The sequence below is a fragment of the Humulus lupulus genome, chromosome 8 (assembly GCF_963169125.1).
Source record: "Humulus lupulus chromosome 8, drHumLupu1.1, whole genome shotgun sequence".
NCBI lineage: Eukaryota > Viridiplantae > Streptophyta > Magnoliopsida > Rosales > Cannabaceae > Humulus > Humulus lupulus.
In genome coordinates this window covers 10043333-10066423 of record NC_084800.1, presented here as the reverse complement: position 1 = coordinate 10066423, position 23091 = coordinate 10043333, and the positions used below count along the sequence as shown (strand labels likewise).

General features: G+C 40.1%; 2 protein-coding genes across 2 annotated transcripts in view; both read right to left on the bottom strand.

The window, feature by feature from the left end:
- Positions 1 to 8518: 8518 nt before the first annotated feature.
- LOC133794993 (ankyrin repeat-containing protein BDA1-like) lies at positions 8519 to 10457 on the bottom strand. Its single transcript, XM_062232446.1, has 2 exons — positions 9837 to 10457; positions 8519 to 8554 (listed from the first exon to the last, which is right to left on the bottom strand). Exons 1-2 carry the CDS (start codon positions 10455 to 10457, stop codon positions 8519 to 8521), a joined length of 657 nt encoding a protein of 218 aa, XP_062088430.1.
- A 1214-nt stretch (positions 10458 to 11671) lies between these two features.
- Positions 11672 to 23091, bottom strand: part of LOC133794514 (ankyrin repeat-containing protein BDA1-like) — a 43490-nt gene continuing 32070 nt past the window's right edge. Inside the window, exon 2 of the mRNA XM_062231774.1 lies at positions 11672 to 12936. Coding sequence (XP_062087758.1) covers positions 12124 to 12936 — 813 coding nt within the window. The 3' untranslated portion in view covers positions 11672 to 12123. The remainder of the gene's footprint in view (positions 12937 to 23091) is intronic.

The window sequence follows — 23091 nt, the reverse complement described above, 5'->3', positions numbered from 1 at the left end:
GCATGTGGGTCCACTTATTATTAGAAGGGCATTTTCACAATTTGGCCCATTGAGGGCATATATGTATATTTATATGCATGTTGGTGGATTATGGGCGAGACCACATTGTTATGTGAATATGTTCGAGCTATTCAGCATGAGACAATCTTAGAATGAAATTAGCGGTTTGGTCATAACGAGGTAATTTGTCGGGCTTAGGGTGAGTCTCGGGGTAATTTGATGCTTAGTACATTGCCGGGAATAAATGGGTAATGGGATATTGTAACGCCCTACTTCCTTAGAACCGTTACTAAGTGAGTTTAAAACGTGCTAATCACCCGCTAATCGAGGTTTTAGGTTAAAAGTGTAGCTAAATTGTGTTGAAGGTCGTTTTAAAGGCATGATATATATAAAAATGTGATTATTCATTTAAAATACTAAAAGTTAAACATTTGGGATCCCAAAATACTGTTTAGAAAATATTTACAACTCAAAACACATTTAGGGTCGACTAGGCGACAAATTCAAGTCTATACATTACATTTTCCCAAAAATACCCCTGGCCGTGGCAGCCAGGTAGGCCGAACATGTACCCGTCGCTCCACCCTCTTCGTACTAATGGTTGCTAGACCTTTCCTTTGCCCTTACCTGCACCATAGAGCAGCCGTGAGCCAAAGCCCAGCAAGAAAACTCAACACAAAACAATTAACATATGCATATCTATCAGCAGCATATAACTAAACAGCCAACAGGCTAAACACATAGTGGCCATGCTGTCCTAAGCGCTTTACCAGGCCCTGGGTTTGCGGTCTTCACTGTGAGGATGACCTCAGCATCCTAAGAGGGTCTCGCCCTAACGGTTTGCACTCCACGTGCTCAACGTCGTTCCCGGCCCCTTGCCGTACTCGGCTTTGCCCTCCGTGTGCTAGCGTCGCACCCAGCCCTTGCAGTACTCGGCTTTGCACTCCACGTGCCCAACATTGTTCCCGGCCCCTTGTCATACTCGGCTTCCTACTGTTCTCGGCCTTCGCAGTTCCCAGCCTTCGTCATTCATTCACTCATACGCAATACATTGCATATAATCAAACAATACTTAAACATACACTAAAGACAAACAATAGGGCTACGCCCTGCAATTCAATCCCATAGGGACATGCCCTGCATTACAACAATACAATCAATAGGGCTACGCCCTGCTCTACGGGTACAAAAATTTCCTTACCTCTGTCCTAAGCTTCCTGAGCACCGCAATCCCGAGCACAGTCCTCTAACCCAAGCCTCGCTGAAAACCTAGTCACAACGCATTACCAATAGCCATCCGTAAAACTCTAATCCAATAAATAAATTCGGGATATAATTCTAGCCTCCGGGACCTTGGATTCTACCAAAGCCGGTGGTAAAATCCTTCCCGAGCCTTAACAATTGGGTCCCCAAGCCAAGAACCTTCAAACAGCCAACATTACGAACTTGAGTCGCGGCCCAGCCCCTTAAGGGTCGCGGCGCACTCAAGTTAGAGGCAAAAAGCCTCACTGGTTGAGGGACATGGGCCACGATGCTCCCACCTTGGGCCGTGGCGCCCTTGGGCAGACAGAGGCTTCCAGCCTCTTCAACACACACGAGCCACGGCGCTTGAAGAACAGGGTTGCAGCTCGAGCCTCCAAGCCCAGAAAACACCATTTTCCCCTACGTTTTCCTCAAGCCTAAACCCTCTGAAATTAACCCAATTCAAGGCCTATATCCAGAATCCTTGTTCCCACAGTCTAAACATCCTAATAATCTCATAATCAACCCCAAACTTCTCAAAATAACCAAGGGTAAAACACAATTCAGCGCACATGCATATCACTTCCCAGCAGAAATCAACAGAGTAAGTTGAGTTAAAAATCTTACCCTTGAACTTAACTAAGTCTCTGAATTAGTTCCTAGTGTTCCAAGCTGCTAGTCTTCCAAACTCCAGCCTTGAATCCCCTGAACTTCTGGCCTGAACTCCTTAAAAAACTAAGCACCACAGAGAGAGGAGGTGAATCGAAAGGGAGAGGGAGAGAGAGAATTGTGTGTGTTCTGTTGATTCTTCCTTCCTTCTGTTTTCTTCCAGTGACTTCCCAAGACTATACTGAGCTATGTAATATCCCTGCCAAAAGACCAACTGCCCCATAAGCTTATCCTCAATCCCTAAGTAACCCAAGGGCAATTTAGTCATTTGCCAAATCTCATTAAGTCCCCGAGTATTCCTATAAATCCCCAGTTAATCCCGACCTTCCAAATAACTACCAAACTACTACCTGTTACTCAATAAATTCCAAACACATATAATATCCCCCAAAATATCCCTAGGCTCCTCGCGAGCCAAGTATTCGACCTCGTTGTGACTTTCCAGCTAAACTGCTCCCTAGGACTGTCTCGGATCGTGTATCACAAATATATCACCACTCACACGTGGTAAAGATCACAATATACACAAATATTTCATTTATGCCCTCATGAGGCTAATATTACAAATATGCCCCTAACAACCAAATTGAGCCCACATACATATTTAATTCACCTAAACATGCATTTCTAATCACATACTCATCAAATTCACATATTATCATAATTAAATCAATTATTTCTCTCCAGGCACGCTAATCATGGCCCTAAGCCTTTTCAGTAAATTTAGGACGCTACAGATATGATTTAATCATTATTTGAGAATATTGAGAATAACAAGAATCAGACGATGTTAATTATAATTAACGGGATTAGCAGGAAATGATTGTTTTCCCTTGGGTGGTTGTTAAGAATTAAATTAGGCTTGGGAGTATTTTGGTCTTTTGACCATTAGATATGTTCAAGGTTGGATGGATGTAGAAGAAATTAGACAGCAAAATAGAGTAGCTCTCTTCCTCACCCACGATTATCTCTTCTTATTCTTCTTCTTTGGCTTGGAGTTTTGAAGTTAACTTGAGGATTCAAATTAGGGAATCAAAGCTTGAGGTTTTAGGCTAGTGATCAACCATTGAAGGGGATTCATACCTGTGATTAAGGTAAGATTTCAGCCATAGTTTTATGGTTATAGTTATTGAGCTTGAAGTTTTGATCTTAGAAGTGGTTATTTGGTGTGGTTGTTAGTGTTTAAAAGCTTGGGTTTTGTGGTTTAACTGGTGGATATATTATGTTGATGCTTGGTTGTGATTTTGGGATTGAATTGATGAAGGTTTGGGCTGGTTTGAATAGAGAAATGGGCAGAGGAGCTGGGTTCGCTAGGTCTAGTCACGACCGAGTTCATGCAAGTCGCGACATGGACCCAAGCCAGAGCCTCCCCTGGGCTCTGCCAAGTAGGCGCGCCGCGACCCACTAAGGCAAGTTGCAGCCCGCCCCTGGTACCTCCGACTAATGCTCTCTGTCTTGGGGGCACGTCGCAACTCACTAGGCCAAGTCATGACCCGCCCCTCCCTTTTGTGCCTAGAGGGGTTTTTCAAGGGTTTAGGCTTGGGGTTTCGTTTCTTAAGGCTTGGGATCGAATCAACTAACCGTTTTAATAGGATTCGAGGTCCTGGGAGCGAGGCTTTCTATCATGAACCTTTTATGATTTATTTTATTAAAGGAATTCCATATTTGGTTATGACTAGGTGACCGCTAAGGAACTCAAGGATCGATCGTTCTCAAGGGTCGTTCTTTCATTATTTCACGCTCGAACCAGAGGTAAGAAAACTACACCCAGTATGTGACATTCATGGTTATTGATGAGGCATGTTGAGTGCTCTATATGTGGACATTGATTGCATTGTAAATGCATAACACTTTTGCTTAATTGTGAATGGCACTGACTTAGACAATGGTGTTAGTACTGGTCGTGATGTTGTGACTTATTAGTCAAGATCAGTGGTAGTACTAAGCACTAGTCGTACGGAATTGATCTATGAGTCAAGAAGGGCATTAGCGTATTGAACGCACAACCGAAATGATTAGATCTAATCAACATAAGCATGAAATGCCTGACCGACCCCAAGGTCGAAGAAAACTAAAGCATTGTTCTAGTCTAAAGGCTAGTTACTTAGAGCCAGAGCCAAAAGGCTCAGGTGATTGTAACGTCACGTGGCTTAGGGTGCAGAGCCCCAGAATGTGACTCATTAGTCACCTATACAGTATGTGACTCATTAGTCACCTATATAGTGTGTGACTCACTAGTCACCTATACAATGTGTGACTCATTAGTCACTTATCTGATTAGGGTACAGAGCCTCAGTGTGTGACTCATTAGTCACATATATAGTGTGTGACTCATTAGTCACTTATCTGATTAGGGTTGCAAGCCCCAGAATGATTACCAAAATCACTTATTGATATTGTATACATGCGGTAATAAGATTTCTTACTGAGCCTTGGCTCACGGGTACTATGTGGTGCAGGTAAAGGGAAAGAAAAGTTCACCCAACCTTGAGTGGAGAGCTTAGGTGGTGATGTGTACATATGTGGCAGCTTGACCACCACGGCCAATGTGTTTCTCAGAGGAACTAGGGGTTAACCCTAATTTTACCACTGAGGTCAGTGAGTTGAAATTTTTATATTGTAATAACCATTTTGGATTGTAAACACTTTTATGGGCCCATGGACAGTTTAATGTTTTAAATAAAATATATACATTCCTTTTAATAGAGATTTTCACCCTTGCCTATTAATAACACCTAGATGCATGTTTATAACCTAATGACTCGTTTAGGGAATTAAACACGATTTAAAGTTCACAGTAATGGTCTTGGAGTAACCAGGACATTACAACCATTGAGCCACAATCGAACCACTATCGAGCAAAGTCATTTTTTCATGAAAATCTTGATTTTGAAGGCCCCAGCGAATGGTTGTTCGATAGTGCTCGATGTCAGCTCGATGGGGCCTTCAAAATCAAGATTGTTCATGAAAAAATGACTTTTCTCGATGGTGTTGGATGTGATTCTTGCAAGAGACATAATTTTTCACTCAGAAGTCCGTTTGGGGTGATTTTTTTTTATTTTGGGTATTTTTTCAAGATCTACATGTTTGACATGCTCATATGCACATTTGGGAAGTTTAAAACTTGAAAACATACCAAAAGATGTCTTCAACATGAGGTATGTTTGTATGTTTGTATTTTTTTTTCAAGTGTTACACTTCACAAATGTGCATATTAGCATGACAAACATGTAGATCTTGAAAAAATACAAAAAAATCATTCCAAACGGACACCCGAGTGAAAAATTATGTCTCTTGCAAGAATTGCATCGAGCACCATCGAGCAAAGTTTTTTTTTCATAAAAATCATGATTTTGAGGGCCCCATCGAGTTGGCATTGAGCACCATCGAGCAATGTAGATTTTCTGCAGATTTCAGAGTTTCAGATATGAAAAAATTGTAAAAAAAACCAAAAAGTCATGCCCAGATCTGTTCGAAATGTATTATTTAGTGAAACAAACATCATTATATTTGATAAACAATTAATTACCCATAAATTTCTACTCAAAGAATCATCAAAATGTATGTTTCTTTGAGTATATTGTGTTTATCTCTACAAGGTGGCCGAAGTTATAGATGTTTTTCTGGTGTTGGTGGTGGCATCACTATCGTGGGTGATGGTGTCTTGAGGTGAGAGCGAATGAACGAAGAGAGAAGAGAGAAGTGAGGGGAAAATGACAATGATATTTTGAATAAAGTGTTAAAGAGTGACATTATTTTGAAATATTTATTATGTCTAGTATATTTTTTAATTAGCACTCTTTATTATGCATAGAATGTGAAAATTCCCAATCAATATTACATCTGAATTGAGAGCATCAGCAATACAACACAATCTATTCGATAAAGTATTTTCTTTCATATTATTGTTTTTTTATTGTTGGAACCATAATTTATAGTTTCTTGAAATATGTAAACAAGAAGACGTAACAAACAGTATTGTATGCATATCACATTAGATTTTTTTTTTTTTAAATGAATACAATGATTGAAGCTGCAGAGGTTTTTGTTGTCATTTAACATGTGAGTTGGGATGACAAGACAACGCAACACTAAGAATAATGTCAATTTTCAACCAAAGCACCTTGCCCAATTATAAATTTGTGTATTAGTTTAACTTATAGAGTAGTACGGATACGGATACCTATCCCTCCCTCCCCTTATATTTAGGAGTGGTGCTATTTGGCACCTATTTGCTACCTCAAGATATTCAACAATATATGAGGTGACAATTTATAGTTAGTTATTAATATTTCATAATAATTATTAAATTAAAATGTATGAGACTCGATATTTGATTGCACTAATAACGGTAAGCTAAATATTAGACAGCACTTGAGCTCCTCAATAATAGTCTCTTCCTAATTAAAACTAGAGATGTAAATATGGGACGGGCTTTCTTGCACAGCACGAAATTGGCACGAGCACGACACGACACGGCACGACATGGGCATGAGCACGGCACGGCACGACAAGCCCGAAGGCACGATACGAAAACACGAACAAACTAGCCCGAAAGCACGATATGATAAAAAAACCTTATATTTTGACATTAATAATGATAATAAATTTTTATATGTTAATTATCTATAAATTAAAATAATAATAAAAGTCTAATATTTTTCTCAATATTTATATTTTTATAATTATATTAATTTATTTTAAGATTTGTGAGTTAAAATTTTTAACATTTATTAGTAGGTATGAAAATTCTAGTAATTATTTTTGATATAATTTTGTGTAAAGTATATCTAAATCTATAATTTAAATGTATTTGGATTAGTAGTGAGTTTATTGATTGTTAAAAATGAGGTGAAGAGTTGAATTTCCTATCCTCATATTTTTTTGGCAATAATAAAATAGATATAAAATTGAGTCTGAATAAAGAAAGTGGGACATAATTTTGTGTAAAGTATATCTAAATCTATAATTTAAATGTATTTGAATTAGTAGTGAGTTTATTGATTGTTAAAAATGAGGTGAAGAGTTGAATTTCCTATCCTCATATTTTTTTTTTGGCAATAATGAAATAGACATAAAATTGGGTCTGAATAAAGAAAGTGGGACAGTCCGACTTAGGCCAACCTAGCCTGAATTATTTAGAGGTATCCAGCCCACATTTACAGCTCTTGCTCCCTGATCAAGAAACAATAATTTGACGTGATAAAATAATGTGTCCCCTGTGTCAAAATCAAGACTACTGGTTTTAGGCATAGGCAATGATGAAAATATATGGATTGAAATATCAGTACTTCAATTTAATAGAAATATCATGAGTATAGAGCCTTCTCTGATACTTCGACCGAAATTATCAATTTTTACTTCATTGGAAAAGGTTCCCCGCTCAGAAAAATTTAATCTCAAATTTACAAATAAATCATATAATTTTATCTTTTTAACCAAAAATTGTATATATGTTGGGGCCAATTATTACCTGGTCGAGATATAATTAATGAGAGGCTACAATAATTTTAAAATATATTTAATTATATCATTGGCTAAAAATAAAGCATATAACATGTATTTAAAAATAAATAAATAAACTTTTTCTCCCAAATTTGGAATTGTAAAATGGTTCTAGATATGTTATTAGCACTCGAGCATGAGTCAGAGCGTTCACAACTACAAAAATGACAAAGCGAGCCCTAAAAAAGATTTTAGGACTCGCGTCCCGTGAGTTCTCTATTTAAGAGCCTTAAAAACTATGATTTTTTAGCGAGTCATTAGAGAATGTTTTTAGAATTTGCATTGTGAGTCCTAAAAGGTTTTATTTTTAATTTTTTAAAAATTAAATGGTAGCCAAAGCTCCCACCGGAGCTCCAACAGTTCGGTCCAATCCTTTAGTGGGTTTTGAAGCCCAAAGCACAAGGAATGCAATGGTTGTGGTCATTTGGCTCGAGGTGGTCGGAAAATGCCCAAAATGTTTCGGAAACCCATATGGTCGTCAAACTTTGGAGGCTTCGCCGACTAGGCTAGGGGGTGCGTGAGGCTAGGGGCTCGCGGGGCTGGGGGTTTCGGGGGTCGGGGAACACTGTGGGTCGGCGCATGTAGGCGGTTGGTGGCCGGAGAGCTGCCGTAAGTGGCTGGGCAGTGGGGTTTCGTGAGAGAAACCCACAAAAGTTTCTGAACTTGGAGGCTCCGTCGACTAGGCTTGGGGGCGCATGAGGCCATGGGCTCGCGGGGCTGGGGGTTTCGGGGGCCGAGGAACGCCGTGGGGCGGCGCGTGTAGGCAGGGGGTTGCCGGAGCGACGCCGTTCGTGGTTGAGGCAGTGGAGTTCGTGAGAGAGAGAGAGAGAGAGAGAGAAAGAGAGAAATGGGGGAAGAGAGCAAATAGAGAGAGAATGGGCTGTTATTTTTTTTTCTTTGTGGTTTAATACATAATAAAACTTTAGTTAAAAAAATCATTCAAACTTTTATGACACACATAAGATTTTAGGGCTCGTTTTGCGTGTCCTAAAAGAAATTTTTTAAGGACTCTCAATGAGTGTCCTAAAAAGTCCATGAACTTTTGTTAAAAAAAAAAAATCAAACTTTTATGACACACATTTTAGGACTCGCTTTACGTGTCCTAAAAGAAATTCTTTAAGAACTCTCCATGAATGTCCTAAAAAGTCCAAGAACTTTTGTTAAAAAAAAATTCAAACTTTTAGGACACGCATCGGTTTTTAGGGCTCGCATTGTGAGTCCTAAAAGAAATTCTTTAAGAACTCTCAATGAGTGTCCTAAAAAGTCCAAGAGATGTTTTTTGGACTCACATCTAGGTGAGTGCCCTAAAAAAGTGTCCTAAAAGCATGTTTTTGTAGTAGTGGTTCGAGCATAAATTGTAGGCTCGAAGATACCAACCTTCTCCGATGAACGAATTCGACCGAATTAGTGGATGAGGAGAAGGTTACAACTGAAATGATGAGCTCGAAGTTTCGCTAGTCTCGAAATCGTGTCAACACAACGATCGAGCTCAATGACGCGCTTATCACATGGAAAAAGTTGTCAGGAAATCCCTATTTTGTAGGGATTCGTTAGCACCGTGTATTGAATCCCTATTATCATGATATATTATGTAATTAATGCATTTATTCAAATTTAAATATTTGATTATAACTTCCCTAAATTGGGAGAAGATATTTCTACAACCATGTCTATAAATAATCTTGACAGATTCATTTGTAGTCAGGCACAAATTTGTACTGAAAAACTCTGACAAATTACTTTCATTCGAAGCTTTGAGAGAGTATTCATAATAATAGTAATATGTGGACATGGACATATTTTAACTGCTGAATCACGTTAAAATCTCTAGTTTCTTCTATTATTTCTAATTCATCGCTTATTGCTACAAAACGGCGTCAACATAAACAATCGTTGAAACGAAGCAAACAAGAAGGTAAATAAATGTTAGGTGTTTTGGTGAATGGATTTTCTTTTTATAATTTATCAATATCGCAATGTAATTAATAGTGTAGAATGGATTCTCTATAATTAATCTAACAATTAAAATTAAGCTTTGTAATGCAAATATAAATAATGATACTAAGTAAGCAGTTGTCCTAGAAACACTTTTTTATAAATAAATAGCACATAAATGATTAATTAATTATATATGATCATTACAATTATCTCTATTTTTTCCCATTATTATTATATGTATTCTATCTTTACGTCGTAGAATCATTATTTTTGGGGAGTTTTGGTATTGTTGTTGATTTAAAAAAAAAAAAAAATTGTTTAAGATTAAGGAGAAAGAATCATTCAGAAGAGACCAATTGGTGAGGGGAGGGTTGTGATTAATGGTAGATTATTATTAATTTTGATTTTTTGACAATCCTCTTAACGAATTTCGATCACAATAACCACACAAAAAATAAATAGTTATATATATACGAACGTACCTCAACTTGGTTCAGCATAACTGCTAAATGCAAAACAGTGTTCTGAGTTTCTCGGTCTTTGGCGTTGAGGAACTCGGCGTTGTGACGACCCACTGCTTCCACCAACAGTTTGAGAGCCTCCAAATGGTTATGCTGAACGCATAGATGTAGAGCTGTTTCTCCACTTGGAAGCACCTCAAAGACCGACTCACTTTGGGCATCAATCAGAAGTCGAATTACGTCGACGCGGCCTCTCATGGCGGCATAGTGGAGAGGGATTTTTCCATATTTGTCTTTAACAAAGCAAACATCTTTATTTTCGTGTAGCAAGGCTCGGACTATCTCCATGTGCCCCTCGGCCGCAGCCAAGTGAAGAGGCGAGCGTTTGAAGGAGTCCAGCTCCGAAGCAAGCTGCGGTTTCAGCTTCAGAAGTTGTTTAGTGAAATCCAGGTGGTTGAGCGCAGCTGAATTGTGCAAAGGAGATTTAGTGGAAGTGGTGAGTGAAATTCTTGTCATAATTAAAGGGTCTTCTTGGAATAAGGAGTTCAAGGTCACTACAGATCCTTCCACTGAGGCCTCAAAGAGCATTGATACTGTGGCATCATCTCTATCATGAGTACTTCTACTCAATGCTGTTTCCATCGTGCCCGTGCTCGTGCTCGTACTTAGATTAATTGTGAAAAGGGATAGAGAGAGGAGAGATTTGAAAAGAAGATGTGCTAATTACTAACCCACAGGAGTCAGCAACGCATTATGAATAAACACTTATATAATGAATCATATTGTGAAACTTCTGAAAAGTTAATACCTCTATGGTTGTACGACTTATGTTCAAATATGTCAATGAGGAAGACAATCAGAAATGGAGCTAGGATTCACAATGAGGGGGTTTTTTTTTTTTTTAATTATGGGGCTAAAGTACTTTGTCTAAATTTCGAGGATTTTTCTTAGTAAAATAATAGTATAAAAAATTTAGGAAAAATAAAAAATTGAATGCAAGCTTAAAGTCTTGGAGCTCATGTAGTTCCGTCCTTGAAGACAATCAGGGCCGGCCCTGGGCATAGGCGGGCTAGGCCCGTGCCTAGGGCCCACCCCTACCCAGGGCTCAAAAATATGTAAACTTTTAAGTGTGTTCAAAGAAAAAAAAAAATTTAAATAAGGCCCGCCCAGCAGCCTTTTCCCTTCCCAGCTGGTGTTCAAGAAAAAAAAAATTAAATAAGGTCCAGCAGCCTTTCCTAAATATTGGTTTGGAATGTATTTATATTACTAAATATTAGTTTAATTTTATTTAAAATTACATATACAAAATTACATATACAAAATGGCCCATTTTTTTCAAATTTATTAGAACCGTCTTAGACCCACTTTTTTTCAGGGCCGGCCCTGAAGACAATCACATTGACTTGGGCCGCACTAACTCCCTTTATTTTCTTTTTTCTTGAAAATAACATAAATTTTCAAAATATTGTTGCATTTCACATATTTTATCATTTTTATTTTTAAAATTGACATGCATTTTTTTTAAATAACAAATAACCCCTAATCTTAAAAAAAATCCTCCACAATTTTAAATTATCTACCCCATGATTTTGATACGACCTCTACTCTCTTGAAGTCACCCGGGCGCCCAACGTTTACGTTCTTTAAACATTATCCCCAAGATTTTGAAAGAGTCTCTATTTTATAATTATCACTCTCATATTCTTAAATCTGGTCCAGATTATGATCTGGAAACTTTTGTGTTTAATTAATAAGAATTAAACGACACTAGGTAGACACATAAAAATTCTATATTATATAAGAGCACATATTATTCTATATTTACACGTAGCATATATATTTTTTTCTCATATGTATAAGTAATAAAAATATGTTCTCGCACTTTCAAAAATAATAGTAATCATACATAAAAAAGAGAAAATACATAATTAAAATTATGATATTTCGTTTTAGTGTGTGCACATATTCTAAACCACTACTCATACAAGCATCACTACTCTAGTAATGGAAGAAAAAGAAATCCAATACACATTACAATATATATAAGTCGGACGTTCGCGCGGCATAATGAGCGCAGACCCACCCAATACACACATCTTTATATAGATAAAATCTCGTCTGGGGTCACGACGTACAGGTAAGAGCAAGAGCCACACACGCTCACCGGCCGGCTAATTCTACTTATTCTAAGATGATGATGATATAACATAATTAATTAATACAATCTTTGCAAGTGATGGGTATCGTCTCCATTAATTCCCTTCTCTCTTGCTATTTTTCTTCTTCTATTAGCATATGCAGCCATTAACTAAGGGTAACGTACCCCACAACTACAAAACCAAGGCGCCAGCCACTGACGCCTCATCAAGATTATCGTATCGCTCCTCCCCCTCCGCAAAATCTTGTAAACCCACATGCTGAAGTGAATCGTGTGATAAACACCGATGGCTACAAGGAGCCCAATCCAAATTTTAAACGACGTCTTGTAGATATATGTTACGGGACCCAAAACATGGTCGGGAGTGACCAAGAATATCCCATGGAGGAAAGTGAGAGCCGTAAACGTCAAAGTGACACAGATGACCATAGTCAAGAGCCAGATGCCAATCTTGCTCTTGAGAGGGAATCCGCCGACTATCAAAAGCACGACACTAAGCGCAGCAAGAAAGGCAACGCTGTTGTATTCTATGAATGTGAGAAAGTCATCTGTCCAGGCATAAGCCAGCACCGCTGTTCCGGCCATGCATGCTCTTTTGTCGCAGTTAAAGGGTGCATTAGGGTCGATGTCGGTGGTGTTTGTACTTTCTTGCCAGACACCGCCCGGTGGGTTGAATGCGGTGTAAAACGTAGTGGATGCTATTACGGTGGCTACCACCATGATTGACCCTCTCATCTCTTTCAGCCAATCTCTCTTGTACTCTGTCAGAAGCTCAGTGACCCAGGAGATCCGATACATTGATTTTGGATGGTGGTTGCTGTCGATACCCATGAGGTGTCGGATTCTGACGGTGTTAAAATCTGTTGAAGGGTCGTCAAGGACTAGGAGATCAGCCGCTTTGTAGCCGTTTCCATTTAAGGTGTCTTCTTCCACACCAGGTGTGGAAACCAAGTATTCTACAGTCTATAAATATATACGAAATCATTTAAAATAGCTGACCAAAAATGATAATAAGCAGATTTTATTTTAATAAAAAATAAGGCTCACACTATATATATGCTAGCTACATATTCATTTTATTAGTGCTGAAAGTAGAGCTTCATTTCAATGGGGAGATCACCAAATTAAACAAATGGAAGAGAAAGATAATAATTTTTAGAGTCAACACTAATATTATTATAAAAATATTATACATATACATATATTAAATTTAACCATGTAATGATCTGCCATGATTGTATGTATACTAAATATGTAAAATAAATGTGTACACATAAACATTGCTATAATTTGCTAATAACACAACTACATACACAATTAATATACTTAAAAATTTACACTAATTATTTACATACAACATTGGTTGAAAAAAAGAGTGTAAAATATAAATTAGTTCTCCCTAGAAACTTTTGCTCCATGCATCAATCATTTCATGCTAACGAATATATATAAATTCCTTCCTAATATATATATATATATATACTAGATACAAACAACGTGCAATATGCATTTTTCTCATATTTTAATTAAGTAATTTATTTATTTTTGTTTAAGTTTATGTTTGTTCTAGTTTTTGAATTTGGGGGTGACAACAAGATATTATAAATTATATATTTAATGTAATATTAAATATTATACATGAATTTTAAATTTAAGTTTCTTGCTAGATTTAAAAAAAATAATTTATTGCTAATTCACAATAAATTATATTATATGTTTAATATGATATTATTCTAATAAGTGAGTTTAAGTTTAATTAAATTTTATTTAAGTTATAAAACGTATGATTTTATTATTTTTAAATAATTATCATTGTAAAATATCTCAAATATATCATATTTTAATTTGTTTAATTATTTATTATTTTAAAATAATTATCATTGTAAAATTTCTGAAAAATATCATATTTTAATTTGTTTAATTATTTTTAAATAATTATGATTGTAAAATATCTCAAAAATATTCTATTTTAATTTTTTAATTATTTATTTTATTTTATTTAAGTTTAAGTATTTACACACTACCGTTAAATATAAGAATATTCTGTTAAATATAAAAATATTCTGTTAAAGTTAACATTAAAAAAATAAAAAACTGTTAAAACCAAAAATTTCTGTCATCTACGCACTTATTATATAAAAGAGATATATAATTTCTTGACAAATCCATCTTGAAAGGTTAATAACTCAATACAACGTGATATATATAATTGAATAGAGTATTGATGACATAAAAATTGAATAGAGTATTATGTATAACAAATTATTATTATTATCGGTAAATCTTCGTCAAAGTATCCCTTTAGCATAATAATAATAATAATAATTGTTGACGCTGTTTTTCGTCAGCAGATAAAAGAAGAGAGCACGTAAACAATTTAAGACAATGGCCAAAAATAAACAAACGAATCAAACACGGTTTTTTACGTGGTTCAGCAGTTAAATCTGCCTAGTCCACGAGTCACTGTTATTAACCTCAAGATTATCTCTGAACAATTCTTTAGCAAGAATTCTCCAGAGTTTTCTCTCAAGGATCAGAACTTCGGTCCTTTACTATGGTGCATGCCTTCTCTATTTATAGAGAAGGATGCAGAATACTATCCCACATATTTTGGGTAGTTACTCTTTTGTGAATACAAATAAATGGCTTTAAATGCCAATAATCAGATATTAAAGGAAACGTCCCCCAAAGATCAGGGGGCGTATAACTGTATTAAATAATATCCCACAATTCTTGGGGATTTACATCAATTAATGAGGACTACATCTCATAGTTATTACACTTGTAGATACTCAAGGTGGTTATAGCGTATCTTCAAGGCTCCAGCATTTCTGGTCTCATGTCATTGTGCGAGCCACTGGCATCTCCCGAGCTAACGTTTCTTTCGAGATGGGATATCGAGCTCAAGAACCATGCTCCGAAGTTCCTGAAGATGAAGGTGTTCTCGGAGCTACCTTTCGAGATCGAGGTCATTTCGAGATCACCGCATTCGAGATCATACATCATACTTTGCAGGCTCGACTTACAATCCTAGATCACTCTAATCCTCTCGAGACCATTTGTTGCGAACTCAGCTTTCGAGGTCATATTTATTATGGCTCGAAATCTGGGTATAACATTTTGCCCCCTCAAAAGTATTTGTTCGAATCCTAAGAGAAGGAAACTTTTGAACTACTCTTTTCGGGAACCATACCGTCACACTCTTGAAAATGGACACGTGCCAGATGGGTATTGCTCACTTTAGGTACTTGAGTACCTTGGGAACACACCCACGATCGTTCGTCAGACAACTTTTCGGCGCCATCATGTCACCGATTCCCATCCATTCGATCTGTTGAGGAATTTAATCAACGCTCCTGATTAATTTAGTTTTCCCACCTATATATACAAGACTCCCTCTTCGTCCTCTTCACATTTGTTCATCACAAGCCAGAAAAAAGAAAAACACTCCCTAAACTTCTTTCCACAGTTTATTCTCATTGCATGTTTTCTAGGCCGAAGAAACAAAAAGAATCCTGGTTTGTACGAGTCAGTGAGTTCTTTCTTGCAACCTCTTCTCCACTCGACGATTTCGCTGCAATCACCATCACTGTGTAAGTACACCATTTTTGTTGTTCTTTTTATACTGTGTTTGCTGTGTATGTTAGTTTACGTTCTTAGCAAGATGCGATAGGAGGTTTTGAACTGATAGGCTTTTAGGCTTTCTGGATATTCACTCTGGAGGTTCGTCTCTGGTTTATACCCAGTTTCGACGTTTGAATGTGGTTCCTATTTTCTGGGTTTTGAAATTCTTGGGCAGCGTTTCTTGTACATTAAGCTTTCGGATAAAAATATGGGCTTTGACATATACACGAAACCCAAAAACGCTTTTCCTGGCTAACCGCCACTCTCCTTTCCCTTGAATTTCGGGACTTTCAAAAAAAAAAAATCATCCACGCTCCTTTTCCTTTCCTGTGGAACACACGCTCTGACTCTTTAGTAAGGGTCTTAATTCTTAGTTTCTTGTCCTTAAATATCCGAGCTCATCCATCGAGCTCGTGATTCTTGCATGCATGGCCCTCACCATTTTTTCTTTCTCGTTAGATGTCACAGAATCCGGAAAGACGGTGGGGGTCATTACGAGCAATTCCTTACGAGCCCAAATCTCCGAGCCCGGAATCGATCTTTGCCCGGAACCAGCGTCGGATTAAAGAATACGAGATCGCACACGAGCAAGAAGACATTCGAGCCCACTATCGTCGCCAGATAGACGAGGTCATTGAAAAGAAGAGAAGGGTTCTTCGGGAAGCCATCTATCCGGAGCCTAACCCAGGACCTAGGCCAGTTCCTCTCGACCCTGCGTTAAAAGTCACAGTAGCATACCACCCGGGGGAACTCCAGTTTTCCTTAATGGCGGAGCCTTCGTCTTCGCAGCCTAGGAGGGAGATGTTTGAAGCCGAATTCTATCCGAGCTCGGTTACCACCTCCGACCAAATAACTGATATCCTGGCCATCCATGGCCTTAGCTCGTTGGACACATTGAAGTGTCGAGCTCCGACAAGGCATGAACGGAGCTGTTTCGCTCCTGGGGGCCGCGATTCCAGTGTGAAATACGCGGCCTGGAGCCAGGAACATATAAGGGCAGGAGCTTTGCTGCCCCTGAAGTCCTTTTTCAGAGACTTCATCGATTTCGTTGGGTTGGCTCCATTCCAACTCAACACCAACTCATACAGGGTGCTGTCTGTCCTGAGGTCCTTATTCCACGAGCTGGGGTGGATAGGACCTTCACCCCAAGAGATTTTATATCTCTTTTGTTTGAAGAGTAATCCCTCCCGAGCTCGGGGAGGAGATGGTTTCTACTATCTTTCGAGCTACCCCAAAGAGACAAAGATCTTTGAAGATATTCCGAACCACCCTCCTGACTTCAAGAAGGCTTTCTTCTGGACAGACGGCCTGTTCCCGTCTCGACATCGTTCGTTTAGGCGGATTCGTAAGTATTCTCGTTACTTTCTATTTTTGAGCTCGAATTTTTAGCCCTTGAATCCATGTTTAGTTGAAGTGTATCTCGCCTTTCAGCTAACTTTCAGCGTCCCACCCTTGACGAGACAATGAAGGAGCACAGAGAGAGCCTGCTCCGACTCCCTTACGGCAGGAGATCTCTCTCATTTCTGCTACATGAGGACAAGCTGCGAGCTTGTGGGTTGTTGGGTCAGGGCCAGTCAACCTCTGACTGGTCCAGTAAAAAATATGAACGCTGGGAGGAAGTACCACTGCCCACAGGCATCCTTCCTCCGAGGAGAGAAAGGAAAGCATCTCTCCCAATTCGCTCGAGAAGTCCGCGGTTGGGAAATGAGGCCAATGACGAAGCTTCGAGCTCGGACTCCGGAGGAGGTAAAACCCTTCCTACTTTGCGAATGTGGTCCCCCACTGTTAAAACACAGGCCCAATAGACTAGTCTCGTGCCCACGGGATAGATACCACTTCTACATATGGAGTTGGGTAGATGACTGTGTCCATAGGTTTGATAGTGGGCTCGGGAAATATGATACCATGTACACCACAGACGAGGTGTGGAATGGGATAGCGGTGCAGTATGGGACCAATGTCTATAGGGACCTCTCGAGGTTGTCACCAACTTATAGGGAAGGTACTCCCCCCGCCTCTTCTGAAGACGGGGGAATTTCATGGTCCCCAAGCTCGAGCTCGGGGAAGAGTCCCAGTTAGGTTTTTTCTTCAGCTGGTTTACATCTTTTCCCAAAGTTATTATCATTGTTTAACTCACTGTCATTATGCAGGTGCCATGAATCCCGACCTCGACGCCGTGCTCTTTAGTGATGGGGGAGCTGGCGCCCAGAAGAGCAAACGCCCGAGGATACCAAAGAGGCCCGACCGACAGTCCAAGGTACCTAAACGTCACGAGACGACTCCCACGGCCCAGATCACTGCGGACACGTCCAAGGAGCCAACTGCCCAGGTTGATGGGTCAGGCTCTACTGCATCCATCTCGCAGCTTCCCACCGAGACCCGGTTAATAGTTGCTCGGCCTCCGAAGAAACCTTCTACCTCAACGGTTCAGCTGCCAACGGCCCGAACTCATACTGAGGAATATGTACTTGATGGCGCCGCTGGGGCAGAAGGGGCGCTTCTCAGCTCAGACGTCCTTGCTCGGGTGGGTCAGAGCTTTTCTGGCTTTGGTGCCGACCACTGGGACCTCGTGCGCAAGGCCTCGGACTGCAACACTCTTTATGAGAAGAGTATCGAACTCTCCGCCGCGGTAGCCTTCTTAACTCTATTCAGAGTATTTATGTCTTAGAGTATTTATGTCTCTGATTATAATTCTGATTCATTCTTTGTGTTTCAGGCCCTTGTTGTTTCAGCGCAACTCAACTACAAGCTGACCAACGAGGTGCAAACGAGCTTATCTCTGGCTCAAAAGTCGAAGGATCTCGAGCTGAAGATGGTTGACGAGCTCAAAGACTCGAAGTCTGAAATTGAAAAATTGAAGACCCGTCTCGAGGAGCTTGAAAAGTCGAACGCTGAGCTCGAGAAGGCCAAAGCCAAGCTCGAAGAGGAGAAGTCTGCCACCTTCGATTTCATGGAGAGCGAGAAGACCCGCCTCCTGAATGAGTCTAAGGAGCAGAGGGAGAAAGCGGTCGACCAGGCCATGTACAAACTTTGGGCCGACAATGCCGATCTTGACACCAGCTTCCTGGGTCCTCTCGAAGCCACATATGTTGAGCGGTGGAATGCCCGTCTTTTGGCAAGTACAGCTGCTCGAGAGGCGGCCCAGCAGGATAGTCATGCTATTCGTCCTGGAGGGTCTGGTGATATTGATGCTGAGAAGGCCAAGGATACTCTTCTTCCTTAAATCCGATCTCGGAGAGATCAGTTATCGGGGCTGCGTCCCCTCATTCTTGTAACTATTTAAATTTGTGCCCACGAGGCTGACACAATTTCTTTAACTTTTTCTATTATATGCTTTACATTTCTTGGCTCGAAATATTTTGCATTTTTCTTGCATTGATGAGTTATGTTTATTTAATTCATACAAACATAGTTTAGATTTAGGCTCGAAATTCGATGCATTCATGCATAGTTTATTCGAATTATCCGCTTCCAACCTCGTTATTTATCAAGGTCGGACATTACTTTAACCATGAACTGAAAAGTACTTATATGGCATGTAATATGAATGATTTGGTTATATCTCTTTGTCACTTTTCCTCATCCTCAGTATCTTGGCTCCGAGGTTATGAGTTCGAAACTATTTTTCTAAGGTATTCCAGCCTCGATTTCGACATATTTCGCAATAGGTTTAGGCTCCCATTTATCATTGATCGATAATTTGGCTGGTTTGTTCCAAATCTGTTGCTTGCACATCTGGTTAACTCCAAATATTTAGGTTTTTTTATGGTTCGGTTATGTCCGAACTATCTAAGCTCGCGTATTTGGTCATGTCCAAATACTTTATGTTTTTGATGATTCGGTTACGTCCGAACTATCTAAGATCGCGCACTTGGTTATGTCCAAATACTTTATATTTTTGATAATTCGGTTATGTCCGAACTATCTAAGCTCGCGTATTTGGTTATATCCAAATACTTCATGTTTTTGATAATTCGGTTATGTCCGAACTATCTAAGATCGCGTACTTGGTTATGTCCAAATACTTTGTACGTTTTTGATAACTCGGTTAAGTCCGAACTATCTGAGCTCGCGTATTTGGTCATGTCCAAATACTTTATGTTTTTGATGATTCGGTTACGTCCAAACTATCTAAGATCGCGTACTTGGTTATGTCCAAATACTTTATATTTTTGATGATTCGGTTACGTCCGAACTATCTAAGATCGCGTACTTGGTTATGTCCAAATACTTCATGTTTTATTTATTACTTTTTATTTTTTAAGCTGGTGGTATGTATGCCAATGATGCCCCCTTAATATCCTATGAGTGTGACCATAGGTTATTAACTTAAGAGAGATTGCAAAAATACAAAATAAATTACATGCGGAACAAAGTAGACATGTCATTCAAAAATAAAGAAACATAGATAGAAAATCATGGTTACAGGCAACACTTTTCCTATACTATTGATAATAAGGTCTAAGGTGTTCGCCATTCCATGCTCGTGGTAGGAGGCTCCCATCTAATCTCGCAAGCTTGTATACGCCAGGGCGGATGACTGATTCTATCTGGTATGGTCCTTCCCAGTTTGGCCCGAGTACTCCTGCTGCTGGATCTCGAGTTGCTAAGAATACGCGTCTCAATACCAGATCTCTTATTCTGAACTTTCGATCTCGAACCCTTTTATAGAAATATCTTGTGCTTCGTTGCTGGTAAGCAACATTTCTCAGCTGTGCCTCCTCCCTTTTTTCTTCGATCAAGTCTAGGGTTTCTTCGAGCTGAGTATGATTGGAGCTCTGGTCGTAAATCTGAGTTCGAATCGTTGGAATTTCGACCTCAATGGGCAACATTGCCTCGCAGCCGTATGCTAGAGAAAATGGGGTATGTCCAGTTGATGTCCGAGCTGTAGTTCTATATCCCCAAAGGACTTGAGGTAATTCCTCAGGCCATCGTCCCTTTGCTTCTTCCAACTTTTTCTTCAAAGAACTTTTGAGAGTTTTATTAACGGCTTCGACCTGACCATTCGCCTGAGGGTGAGCTACTGACGAAAAACTCTTTATTATACCGTTCTTGTTACAAAAGTTTGTAAATAAGTCGCAATCAAACTGGGTTCCGTTGTCAGACACAATCTTTCTTGGCACTCCATATCGGCATACGATGTTCTTTATCACGAAATCTAGGATCTTCTTCGAAGTTATGGTCGCCAATGGTTCAGCCTCCGTCCATTTTGTGAAGTAATCAACCGCGACCACAGCATACTTTACTCCTCCCTTGCCAGTTGGGAGCGAGCCTATGAGGTCGATCCCCCACACTGCAAAAGGCCATGGGGATGTCAACATGGTCAGTTCGGAAGGTGGAGCTCGGGGTATCGTGGCGAATCTCTGGCATTTGTCGCACTTTTTCACGTACTCGAAAGAGTCCGTTTTAATGGTTGGCCAGAAATATCCTTGGCGTATAATCTTCTTGGATAGGTTATGCCCCCCGGTATGATCTCCGCAGAACCCTTCATGAATTTCTTCAATAATCTTCTTTGCCTCGGGGGGAGTCACACATCTGAGCAATGGCATGGAATACCCTCTTCTGTATAGCCTTCCGTCCAGGATGGTGTAACGAGGAAGTTGATACATTAGTTTCCGAGCCTGATTTCGATTTTTTGGAAGAATTCCATTTTCGAGGTACTCAACGATCGGGCTCATCCAGGTCAGTTCTGTCTCGATCATACACACATCTTCCTCGTCTGGCTCAGTAATGCTGGGTGCTGACAGGTGTTCTACGGGTACAACATTCAGCTCCTCATTCTCGGCGGAAGTGGCGAGCCGAGCTAAGGCATCTGCATTTGAGTTTTGTTCTCGGGGAACCTGTTCGATCGCATAAAACTCGAAAAACTCCAATGCGGATTTTGCCTTCTCCAGATAAGCTGCCATTTTTGTGCCACGAGCCTGGTATTCTCCCAAGATTTGATTTACCACGAGCTGGGAGTCGCTGTAACAATGTATAGCTTTGGCCTTGAGTTCTTTTGCTATTCGCAGTCCCGCAAGTAAAGCCTCATACTCAGCTTCATTATTAGATGCTTTAAAGCCGAACCTTAAAGCAGAGTGAAATTTGCTCCCTGCAGGAGTGATCAGAATAACTCCTGCCCCCGCTCCATTTTCATTTGACGACCCGTCGACGTAAAGTTTCCACAGCTCGTGGGCCGTGGTTGTTACCTCGTCGTCGGCTGTACCGGTGCACTCCACCATAAAATCCGCCAACGCTTGTGCCTTAATGGTTGTTCTCGGATGGTAGGTGATCTCGAACTGTCCGAGCTCAACAGCCCATTTAAGGAGTCGACCAGATGCCTCTGGTTTGGACAAGACTTGCCTTAGTGGTTGATCTGTTAGTACATGGATAGGATGCGCTTGAAAGTAAGGGCGGAGCTTCTCCATCAGTGGATATCTTGACTCTGCCCCCAGTAATCTTTTACTGATGTAGTAGACGGGTTTCTGTATTCTCTCTTCTTCTCGAACTAGCACCGCGCTTATCGCGTGTTCAGTTGTTGAGAGGTATAGGAACAGTACTTCTCCCGTCTCAGGCTTCGATAGGATGGGTGGTTCGGCTAAGTGCCTTTTGAGCTCCTGAAAGGCTAGTTCGCACTCATCTGTCCATTCGAACTTCTTACTTCCTTTCAATAAGTTGAAGAATGGGAGACCGCGGTCCGTTGACTTCGAAATGAACCTGCTCAGAGCTGCCATCCTGCCAGTCAAGCTTTGAACATCTTTATGCTTCCGAGGTGAAGGCATATCGATCAGGGCCTTTATTTTATCGGGATTAGCCTCGATTCCACGAGAGTTGACAATGAAACCCAGAAATTTCCCTGAAGACACCCCAAAAGTGCACTTCTGAGGATTCAACTTCATGTTGTACTTTCTGAGCACGCCAAAGCACTCTTCGAGGTCATCAACATGGTTCTTGTTAAGTTGAGACTTTACAAGCATGTCATCAACATAAACTTCCATGTTATTCCCTATTTTCTCTGAGAACATCATGTTTACGAGCCGCTGGTACGTGGCTCTGGCATTCTTGAGTCCGAATGGCATGACATTGTAGCAGTAGAGCCCTTTATCTGTGATGAAGCTCGTATGCTCTTGGTCGGGGGCATGCATGGGAATCTGGTTATATCCAGAATAAGCATCCATGAACGACATCAGACCATGCCCCGCCGTGGCGTCTACGAGCTGGTCAATTCTCGGCAGGGGAAAACAGTCTTTCGGGCAGGCCTTGTTGAGGTTTGAGTAGTCAATGCACGTTCTCCACGTCCCATTGGGTTTCGGGACCAACACTGGATTGGCCACCCAGTCCGGGTAAAAAGCGTCCCTTATGAAATTATTTGCTTTCAGCCTGTCCACCTCCTCCTTTAGTGCTTTCTTTTTGTCTTCATCCAGCTGCCTTCGCTTTTGCTGCTTTGGGGGAAAGCTTTTGTCTATATTCAATGCGTGGCTCGCTACATTAGGGCTTATTCCCACCATGTCAGAG

Excerpts from the sequence above, each read along its gene's own strand:
- LOC133794993 (XM_062232446.1), bottom strand. The coding sequence starts at position 10,457 with ATGGAAACAGCATTGAGTAGAAGTACTCATGATAGAGATGATGCCACA. Across the intron at positions 8,555-9,836 it reads TTATGCTGAACCAAGTTGAG|GACATTCATGGAGAGTTCTT; the intron begins GTACGTTCGTAT and ends TGGACTTTTTAG.